Source organism: Zootoca vivipara, chromosome 5, assembly GCF_965207765.1.
Source record: "Zootoca vivipara chromosome 5, rZooViv2.hap1.1, whole genome shotgun sequence".
NCBI lineage: Eukaryota > Metazoa > Chordata > Lepidosauria > Squamata > Lacertidae > Zootoca > Zootoca vivipara.
The window spans coordinates 94,370,815-94,381,671 of record NC_142588.1 but is presented as its reverse complement, the minus strand read 5'-3'; the positions used below and the strand labels follow the sequence as shown (position 1 = coordinate 94,381,671).

General features: G+C 51.5%; 1 protein-coding gene across 3 annotated transcripts in view; it reads right to left on the bottom strand.

The window, feature by feature from the left end:
• Positions 1-5,053: 5,053 nt before the first annotated feature.
• LOC118093973 (putative cation-transporting ATPase 13A4) overlaps positions 5,054-10,857 on the bottom strand; it is a 43,853-nt gene continuing 38,049 nt past the window's right edge. For 2 of the 3 annotated variants that reach the window (XM_035133853.3, XM_088669353.1), the window contains 3 exons: positions 10,312-10,400; positions 8,965-9,045; positions 5,054-7,431 (listed from right to left, as the gene is read on the bottom strand). In XM_035133853.3, coding sequence (XP_034989744.1) covers positions 7,195-7,431; positions 8,965-9,045; positions 10,312-10,400 — 407 coding nt within the window. In that variant the 3' untranslated portion in view covers positions 5,054-7,194. The remainder of the gene's footprint in view (positions 7,432-8,964; positions 9,046-10,311; positions 10,401-10,857) is intronic. The other variant, XR_015949944.1, reaches the window with a different exon arrangement.

The following is a 10,857-nucleotide window of genomic DNA, read 5'->3' as shown; positions in this document are numbered from 1 at the left end:
ATATTTTTGTTTCTAGGCAGGTTAGGTGAGTATTCCTGTCCAAAAGGAAGTTCAAACGAGTCAAGGTGCTTGGGAAATTGTGCGACTGGCTCTGTCATTGCGGCTGAGAGCCACTCCTGTCTGTCCCACGTAGGGATTTGCTAGCTGGGAATCTTGCAGGGCGGGGGGGGGGGCAAAGCATGGGAATCCCCGCTCACATGCATCCCAGTGACCAGGAACAGGGGATTTCCCTGTGCCTACTGAATGCAGTTTTGCTGAAGAAGACCTTCCATGAGGTGTGGCCTGGTTGTTCATGGAACAATTGTATAACTGACACCCAACTCTATCTCTCTTTCAAATCAGAACCAGTGAAGGCACTGAATGTCCTGTGTGAGTGTCTGGAGGCAGTTGGAGGATGGATGGCGGCTAACAGATTGAGGTGGAATCCTGACTAGACAGAAGTACTGTTTTTGGGGGACAGGGGGCGGGCGGGTGTGGGGGACGCCCTGGTCCTGAATGGGATAACTGTGCCCTTGAAGGACCAGGTGCACAGCCTGGGAGTCATTTTGGACTCACAGCTGTCCATGGAGGCACAGGTTAATTCTGTGTCCAGGGCGGCTGTCTACCAGCTCCATCTGGTACGCAGGCTGAGACCCTACCTGCCCGCAGACTGTCTCACCGGAGTGGTGCATGCTCTGGTTATCTCCCGCTTGGACTACTGCAATGCGCTCTACGTGGGGCTACTTTTGAAGGTGACCCGGAAACTGCAATTAATCCAGAATGCGGGAGCTAGACTGGTGACTGGGAGTGGCCGCCGAGACCACATAACACCGGTCCATAACATTGGCTCCCAGTACGTTTCCGAGCACAATTCAAAGTGTTGGTGCTGACCTTTAAAGCCCTAAACGGCCTCGGTCCTATATACCTGAAGAAGCGTCTCCACCCCCATCATTCAGCCCGGACACTGAGGTCCAGCACCGAGGGCCTCCTGGCAGTTCCCTCGCTATGAGAAGCAAAGCTACAGGGAACCAGGTAGAGGGCCTTCTCGGTAGTGGCACCCACCCTGTGGAACGCCCTTCCACCGGAGGTCAGGGAGATGAACAACTACCTGACATTTAGAAAACACCTAAAGGCAGCCCTGTTTAGGGAAGTTTTTAATCTGTGATATTTTAATGTATTTTTTTATTTGTTGGAAGCCGCCCAGAGTGGCGGGGGAAACCCAGCCAGATGGGTGGGGTATAAATAAATAAATAATAATAATAATAATCTGAGGAAACTGACTCTGGGGGTGGAGGGACTCCCCTGTGAGGAATCATAGAATTGTTGGAAGGGACCCCAAGGTCATCTAGTCCAACCCCCTGCTCTGCAAGGAACATACCGTATTTACACTAATAGAATGTGCCATCGAATGCGAATGCGCACCTCTATTTTCTAAACCTTGAAACCAAGAAAGTATCTGCTGACAAATGTAAATGCGCCACCAAATCTAATCTGCACCCTAATTTTTGCGACATAATTTGGCCAAAAAAGGTGTGTATTACATTCAAGAATATACGGTAGCTAAAGAATCCCTGGCAGGTGCCCCCCCCAACCTCTGCTTAAAATCTCAAAGGAAGGAGAGCCCACCACCTCCCGAGCAAGTCCATTCCATTGTCAAACAGCTCTTACTAACAAAAAGTCTTTCCTGATGTTCATTTGAAATCTCCTTTCTTGTAACTTTAAGTCATTGGTTCGAGTCCAGGAAAGGGGGTGGCTTTTGGGAAGAGTTTGCATGGCAGTCCTTCTTCCTCCTGCTGTGAACTTGCGACTTGTGCTGCAGCATCCTGTGATGGAAGGAAGCAGGTTCTTATAAATTCAGATCCTTTGGGCCCTACAAGCTCCTGTGTGGCAAGATGGGACCCAGAGTAGAAGCTGACCCAGCCCCTGTCCCTGCCTCCTCTTTCCTGATCCGGCCCTTTCATCATCCCATGAGGCCACCCCTGCCCTTCCACCGAAAGCCCAGGTGACTCCCATTTGTTGTTGTTGTTGTTTAGTCGTTTAGTCGTGTCCGACTCTTCGTGACCCCATGGACCAGAGTACGCCAGGCACTCCTGTCTTGTACTGCCTCCCGCAGTTTGGTCAAACTCATGTTCGTAGCCTCGAGAACACTGTCCAACCATCTTGTCCTCTGACGTCCCCTTCTCCTAGTGCCCTCAATCTTTCCCAACATCAGGGTCTTTTCCAAGGATTCTTCTCTTCTCATGAGGTGGCCAAAGTATTGGAGCCTCAGCTTCACAATCTGTCCTTCCAGGGAGCACTCAGGGCTGATTTCCTTAAGAATGGATAGGTTTGATCTTCTTGCAGTCCATGGGACTCTCAAGAGTCTCCTCCAGCACCACAATTCAAAAGCATCAATTCTTCGGCGATCAGCCTTCTTTATGGTCCAGCTCTCACTTGTCCACTTCTTCGCCTTGTCGTGGCGAAGGGGCTTGAATAACTCAGAGAAGCTATGAGCTATGCCATGCAGGGCCACCCAAGATGGACAGGTCATAGTGGAGAGTTTTGACTAAACGTGATCCACCTGGAGAAGGAACTGGCAAGCTACTCCAGTATCCCTGCCAAGAAAACTCCATGGACAAAGACAACAGGTGACTCCCATGCTCGCATGCAATGTAGGTGAGGCTTGGTGCCTGCTTTGCACAGGTGTGTGAATCAGGGATTGGCAACCCTGCTTGCCCTCTGGTTAGCCATGCGCCCCTTTCCTGCCAGTCAGCAGAGGGGGGGGTTGGAGTCCAGGAATATGGGAGGGACCAGGAGCTCTCCATCCCTGGGAGGAATGTTCCACTTGCTACCCTATAATAGGATTAGGGGTTTGAGAGGATGACCTCCTGCCCTGAGGCTCTTGAGCGTAGGAGGGACTATGCCAGACTGGTCCAACCAGTAGGGCTGGTGGAGATTACCAGCCTGGCAAGAGCCCTTTGCTGTGGAGTTTGCTTTCTCTCCCTGGGCGCTCCTGGAAGGAGAGGGACTTTGGGGGAGAGAAGGGGACTGAGATGCTTCTGCTCAGCCTCTGTCTGTGTGAAATGCAAAACACGCAGGTCCTGCTGAGATGGGTGCAGGGAGATGGGGGCTGCAGAGCGGGAGTTGCCTTTCTGCAAGCATCCGGTGGGGCTGGGGGCTCCTGATGGGGCTGGGGGCTCCTCCTGATGAGGAGCAGAGAATATGAGGCTTCTGTTGGAGTTCGGCCAAGCAAAGGTGAAGAGGCAGCTTAAGAAAGTAAGGAGACCCATGCTGGATCAGGTCCACAGCTACAGGGGGGCTAGCCAAAAATTTTGACCCAGATGAAGCCTCCAGAGGGGAGCCATTGAGGCTCCCCTGCATGTTTGTGTGTGTGTGTGCGTGCAAATGCATGCAGGGAGTGCCAAACTGGGTCTTTGGCCCAGGTGAAATAAAGCCTAGTTTTGCCCCTATCTAATAATAAGAATAAGAATAATTTATTGTTTATTATTTATTATTTATACTTTATACCCCACCCATCTGGCTGGGTTTCCTTAGCCACTTTGGGTGGCTCCCAACAGAATATTCAAAATAGAATCAAACATTAAAAGCTTGTCTTCTAAAAGTCAGATAGTTGCTTATTTCCTTGACATCTGATGGGAGGGCGTTCCACAGGGCAGGCGCCACTACCGAGAAGGCCCTCTGCCTGGTTCCCTGCAACCTTACTTCTTGCAGGGAGGGAACCGCCAGAAGGCCTTTGGAGCTGGACCTCAGTGTCCGGGCAGAACGATGGGAGTGGAGACGCTTCTTCAGGTCTACTGGGCCAAGGCCGTTTAGGGGTTTAAAGGTCAGCACCAACACTTTGAATTGTGATCAAAAATGTTCTGGGAGCCAATGTAGATCTTTCAAGACCGGTGTTATGTGGTCTCGGCGGCCGCTCCCAGTCACCAGTCTAGCTGCCGCATTCGGGATTAGTTGTAGTTTCCAGGTCACCTTCAAAGGTAGCCCCACGGAGAGCGCATTGCAGTAGTCCAAGCCAGAGATAAGTAGAGCATGCACTACTCTGGCGAGACAGTCCGCGGGCAGGTAGGGTCTCCGCCTACGTATCAGATGGAGCTGGACACAGAATGGACCTGCGCCTCCATGGACAGCGGTGAGTCCAAAATGGCTCCCAGGCTGTGCTCCTGGTCCTTCAGGGGCACAGTTGCCCCATTCAAGACTAGGGAGTCCCCCACACGTGCCCACCCCCTGTACCCCAATAGGACCATGCAAGCAAGATTTGAGCCAAAGAGCAACACTCTCCCCTCTTATGGTTTCCAGCAACTGGGTTTCAGAAGCATCACTGCCTGCAAATGCGGAGACAGAGCAGAGTCCTCTCCTCCTCCATGACCTTCTCCAATCCTCTTGGGAATGCTCCTGACTCTCTCTGTGAGAATAAACCACGTGTCCCAAGGCACCAGTAACCCTCCCATGACCTCATGCCAAAGGAAACGGAACCTGCCTTCCTGACGCTCCCCTGGATTCTCGTCACACGCAGAGAATTGGTAAATACGGCGCAAACAGCACCCCTGCAACCTTCCGAGTGTTTTTTGGGGACCAAATGCTGGTTTTTATGTTGCCACACCTTGTGTGCTCCTCAGGGAAATATATGTGTTATTATTTTGCACGTGGCTATCAAGGCGCCTGCGGATTAATAGAAAAAGAACCTTTCTCTCGCCACACATTTATTCTAAACAGTTCTCTGGCAGTGATCCATGTTTCCCATCTCTTCAAGGGAAGAACAGGGTGCCCCACGGCACGCCCAGTTGGTTTCCTCTATGCAAATTCTCTCTCTTCCTCCACGCTTGACTACTAATAAGGGTGTGAAATGCACAAGCCGATTAACTGGCCTAATTAATAGGGTTGTGTTTTCCAGCTGCACTTTCCCATAGCTTTGGATCTCAACCTCAAAGCTGGCAGAGAGGAGGTGCTCCTTCTTCCTCTCCTTCCTGGGCAACTGAGCAGAAGGGAGCCGCCTGCGCATTTCTCCTCTAGGTTCCCTCCCCCCCCTGCCCACCCCCTCTGCCCCGTACCTCTGCTGCAGCCCCCTTGTGCTACTAAAAGCATGGAGTCTTCTTCTTCTTCTTCTTCTTCTTCTTCTTCTTCTTCTTCTTCTTCTTCTTCTTCTTCTTCTTCTTCTTCTTCTTCTTCTTCTCCTTCTCCTTCTCCTTCTCCTTCTCCTTCTCCTTCTCCTTCTCCTTCTCCTTCTCCTTCTTCTTTGGCGATCCCTCGTAGCCAAGTAAGATTGTCTTCCATAAACATCATTTCAACAGTGAGTCCGTAAGTGAGTGTGGAGGCCAGAACTGAGCCGAGAGTGAGAAGGCTGGCTGTGAGGCTGCAGGTGGGGAGGGCAGCATCTCCTCCTTGGGGGGCTGGCAGAGGGGGTGGGGCACAGCAAGCATGCAACCTGCTTGTGACCCCAATTCTGTGCAAAAGACTGCTGGGTGTGCATCCGGGGTCCACATCATATGACGTCCAGAGTGGGACTGGCATGTATTTCTGAGCCAAACATCAGGGCCACCTGCGTGCCGCTCGGGAAGAATTGGGACCTCTCTTGCCCACAGACAGGAGCAGGCTGCATTCCTCATTTGAGCTCTCGTCTCTCAATGTTCTTCCCTAAAAGGAATGAAGCCTTAGACTTCTGCGGCTGCAGCAGGACAAAGAGAAAGCCTCGTAAGCGCAAGGTGGGTGCTGGGGAGGAAGTCCTACAGAAGACCATGAGGCTGGCAGAGGATCAATTGCATGGCCAAAGCCTTGGTTAGTGTTGGGAGGTCTCTGGGGTCCTCTGCATAGGGTTCGAATTGTGCCAGGCCCTCCCAGGCAGCCTCTGCCCAAGGACGTGGAGGAACAGCGCCCTCTTCAGGCCTAGGCTATATAGCAGCATGGAGCGAGGAAAATTCCACCTGTTTGGCCTCCAGCAGCCCTCCTGGTTGCTCTCGAGGAGACACAGCAGAGACAGAGCAGCTGGGTGTTCCTGGCTCAGGAAGGCGGTTCTTGGAAATGTTATGCAGCTGGAAAAAAATTAAGGAACCGGAGGAGGGAAGTCACAGGATTCAGAGAATCCCATTTCATGGATTTGATATTGTTTTTATTTACAGTTTTCTTTGTTTGTAGTTGTTAAGTTTGTTGTTGCCTTTTCTTTCTGTTATTTTTGTTGGAATATATGTATAACTAATAAAAGGAAGGTGGTTCTTGCTCAGGCCGAGCGGCTTCCCTGCATTGCTGCAAGCGACTTTCCTGCCTCTCATGGGCTCTGCACCCCCTTCGCCTCGTGAGACCAGAAGGAGAGCTTTGCAGCAGCTGGGCCAAGCCCAAGCGAGGATCCCATCCGGTCCAGGATGCTGCCAACAAGCAACTCTCCTTTCAAATCCCAGCAACAGGGATTCAGTGGTAGGCTGCACCTGGCCAGGGAGGTTCTGCTGTCTCAGTCTATCTCTGTACACAGAGCTCCACTGGATCAGGTCCGTGACTCATGTGGTCCAGCCGCCTCTTCTCCCAACCAGGTGCCCCAAAGGGACATCGCAAGCAGATCTCCCCACCTGCGAGTCCCAGGAAGTGGCTTCATTCAGAGACTCGTCCATGAGTCCCCCCTGGCTCTCCTCTCCCCTCTCCCCCCCCCTGCTGCCACAAACTAGGGGCTGGTTCCAAGGGTGCTTCCAGACAGACGTCATATTGAGAGCGAGCTGCAAAGGAAGAACTTCAGTCTGTGCCATTAAACCGCTTCTGGTGTGCTTATGCAACAAACTCGCTTTTTTATTTTTTAGAAAAATCAAGGTTTGTTAGGGGCGGCAGGAGATTGCTCTGGAACAGGGCAGGGTAACAGATCCCCACAGGCATAGCCCGATTCTCTGCCTGCTTTACCGCCTCCGCCACGGGCAGAGAAGCAGCGCTGGCATCAGCGCCCATTTTGGGCAAGATCGCGAGAGAACCTGCACGCTTCACAAGATCTTGTGCCATTTCAGGCCCGATTCCGGCATTGCTTCTGTGCTGGTGGCGGAGGTGGCAGGCCGGCTGGCCACGCACTTCTGCCACCCGACCGGCTCTAGCCTCCCAAGCTTTGTCCAAACAGCAGCAGCCAAGGCCTGCGCCTCTCCGTCGGCCGAGGAATCCTGCCCTCGGGGGCTGTCCCTTGCCGATGCTAATGGCACCCGCTTTTGACCAGGGAGGTGGCCCTTGAAGCACCGCCATGGCAACCTCGTTTCAGACACTCGGGCCGCAGACGGGCTCTTCATGGCTCACAAACGCCGGGTTGCCGTAGGCCGCCCCAAAGCCAGCCACACGAACCACGTCGGAGCTTGCGGAGTCCGTTCGGTTGAGGGGCGGCCAAGAGGGGTCCCTCTCCAGGGTCCTCCGCAGCTTCTTGTAATGGCTCCTGGACTGGTACCCAGACGCTCTCTTCAGAAGCGCCCACAGGGCTCTGTTCTCGATGACAGCCTCCTGCAAGAGAGAAGGGGGGGGGATCAGGCCCTTGTGTGGGGATAAGGCGGAGCAGGCAGAACTGAAGCCTCAGGAGGCTCCATATCCATATAATAATAATAATAATAATAATAATAATAATAATAATAATAATAATAATTTGTGTTTGGGAATGGAGTGATTGCTTTTGTTATTGAGTCATGTGTTTAGTGTTTTTATCTTGCATTTCTTTGTTGTAACCTGCCCTGTGTCCTTCGGACGAATGGCTGTTGGCATAAAGCTGATCTAAATAGAGATAGATAGATGATGGATGGATAGATAGATAGATAGATAGATAGATAGATAGATAGACGATAGATAAAATTTATCCATAGCCTGCTTTCTCCCCAGCCCAGGAATCAAGGCAGCTTCTACAGATAAAACAGAAAGTGCTCAAAAATTGAGATGATCATGAAAATGTAACTGAACATGACCAGAATTAAAATACAGTGGTACCTTGGAACTCGGATGACTTGGCTCCCAAACAAATTGACTCCCGAGCGCCGCAAACCCGGAAGTAAGTGTTCCCGTTTGCGAACGTTTTTCGGAAGCCGAATGTCCGCCGTGGTTTCCGCGGCTTCCGATTGAGCGCAGGAAGCTCCTGCAGCCAATTGGAAGCCATGCCTTGGTTTCTGAACAGTTTTGAGAGTTGAACGGACTCCCGGAACAGATTAAGTTCAAGAACTCAGGTACCACTGTATGGATTTCAAAGAGATCCGTTCAAAACACAGGCAGCCACGATAACTGCAGTTGGGAAGAAACCTCCTTGCCGTTCTTGGGGTGCAGCAGGGACAAGCCCCGTATTGTGGGATGTGAAACACATAGCAGTCAAGTACAGCACTCCTAGAGTGGACATGCAAGGGGATGCTTTGTTCAGCCAGTAGAAAAGCTTCCTGTTTCCTCCTGGACTGAGACAGACTTCCTCTACATGTGACCAGAGATGGGCGTGACCTTACCTGTTCAGGTAACACAAAAGGGCAAGGCACAAAGCCCGCCCCCCCTCTCTGACTCCATTTGTAGAAGCAGCAGCATCTCTTTAGCTAGAGATGCTCTGTTGGCTTCCAGCCAACAGAACACAAAGGAACTATCTCCTTATGGGATAGATTCCACGTGTATATACTTTTGTAACCTAAGTCTGCCTTCAGGGATCCATCTGTGAACTGACTGAATGTGAGTAAAGTTCTTTTATACTTTTTACACAAGTCTGTGTCGTATCTACTCTTTTTAAGGGGGAGTAAAGGGGTTTACCAGGAATCTTATATTGAGAGGCTAAAACTAGCCTGCAACAAGCTAACCGCTGCACATTTTAAAAGGGGAATGTTAGAATGTTATAGAACCTGCTAGCGCAAGTTAGGAAGGATATTATTCAACAATATATCCTCTCCTGCCTCCCTGTGCATTCCCACACGTATCCCGAGAGGAGGGGGAGGAAAGGCCTGGGCTCTCACACCCCCAGCAGCCCTTCGAGGCAGCCTTGAGCAGTTCAGGCGGGGGAAGCCGATGGATCCAACTCACCTCGACAACCAGGGAGACGGCAAAGGTGAGCAGCAGCAGGCCCAGCAGGGAGAACCTCCAAAGGAAGGGAGTGCAAACAAGCTTGGGGGGGAGAGATGGAGGCAGAAGCAGGTCAGAGACATGGGAGGATAGAGGAGGAGAAGGCACATCCAGGGTGGGGGGGAATACCCAGCCCAAAGACCCCCTTTCCATGCCCACTTTGCAGTCTCCCCCCCCCACCTGCCTCTGGGATGCTCCTGGGCGGAGTTGAGTCCGTTGCCGTTATCATTTATTTCAATTTAATTTCATGTTATACACTTATATCCTGCCTTTTACCCCAAGGGTTCAGGGGGGTGGGCATGGTTCCCCCTCTCTAACCCCCCCCCCACAACAGCCCTGCGAGGTAGGGTCAGGCTGAGAGGCAGGGACTGGCCCAAGGTCACCACCCAGTGAGAGCTTGATGTGCGAGCAGGGAGGGGGGATTCAAAGGGGGGAGAGTACCTAGCCCAGCACTCTAACTGCTAAGCCACACCAGCTCTCGTTAGCATTAGTATTATAAATATACGATTCTTTGTTTTCATGCTTGTTATTAACTAATATCTATGAATTGTCTTCTCCACATGTCTCAAGGCAGTTTACAAATGCATTGTAAAAACAGTTGAAAACGGGTGTTTTGGTGCAAAACACAACGGAACACAATTTCGCTTGCTTTTAAAACTAAGGCAGAGACCTCTGCAAGGAGCAGAGGGGAAACTTCTGTTATGAGGCCACCTAGTGGCTTGCTTTGCACACTGCAGGTTGTTGAGCTAGCTTGGGGGCCACTACCTGCCCTGAATCTGGCCCTCAATCCACTCAGAGGTGGAGCTAATGATTCATTGTGCTGTTTTTAAACCCCAATTAAACATACTGTATGTCTGGGATGACAGCAAGGGAAGGAGATGCACAGGGGATCAGATCCTGCGGGGGTGCTACTTATTTTTTTTAAAAAAATATTTATTTCTTTCATAAGTTTTATACACTACTGGACTGTAAAAGGGGGGGGGCTCACAGTGGTTTATTAAAAAAAGAAAACAATTTCCCGAAAAATCCACAATACTTTAAAACGTGTGAAAAGTTAAAATGCTAAACCAGGTTAAAATTCTAAATAACTCCCTAAGCATCTGGGCAGGAGGGTTATTTTATGGGGGGGGTGTTAGGCGGGCCCCCTCCCACATAGGAACCTTATAAGCTGCCTTAAAGAGGGGTCTGCCCACAGGGCTTTGGGCAGGGGTCTCACGCCAGGCCTCCCAAGAGACCCCCAGAGGGGCAGCGAGAGGGTGGGGGACGAGGGATGAGCACTTGGGGCGAGGGGGGGGCATTTCTACTCACATCCATTGTGGCATAGAGACCGTCGATGTGGGCAAAGAGGAAGAAGAGGCAGACACCCAGCTGCACCGCCAGGACCAGGACAAAGACATCTGGAAGGAAAAGGCGGTTTGTGGTGAAGTGGGGGAGGAATGCCCGTGGGGGAGAGAGGGGACACAGGGCCATGGAGGTGGAGAGTCAGGGGGGTCCCCAAACCCGTGCAATGCAGGAATCATGGTGAGTTGATAGAGTGCCTTCAGAGCTGGCAAGGGAGCAGGCTTGTTTTCTGCTGCTTGTTTTCTGGGTGGGATCTGAACTGAGGGATTTGAAGACAAGGAAGGAGAATCTAAATAAAGATGAGGAAGAACTTCCCAAAAGGAAGAGCCATTGCACAGTGGAAGGGTCTCCCTCAGGAGGTGGTGGACTCTCCTTCCTTGGAGGTTTTTAAGCAGGGGTTGGGTGGCCCTCGGCCATGGGTGCTTCAGCTTCCATGGGGGGTGGACTGGATGACCCCTGGGGTCCCTTTCAACACTGCGATTTTATGGTTCTGTTATTCACTGGGTGGCTCTC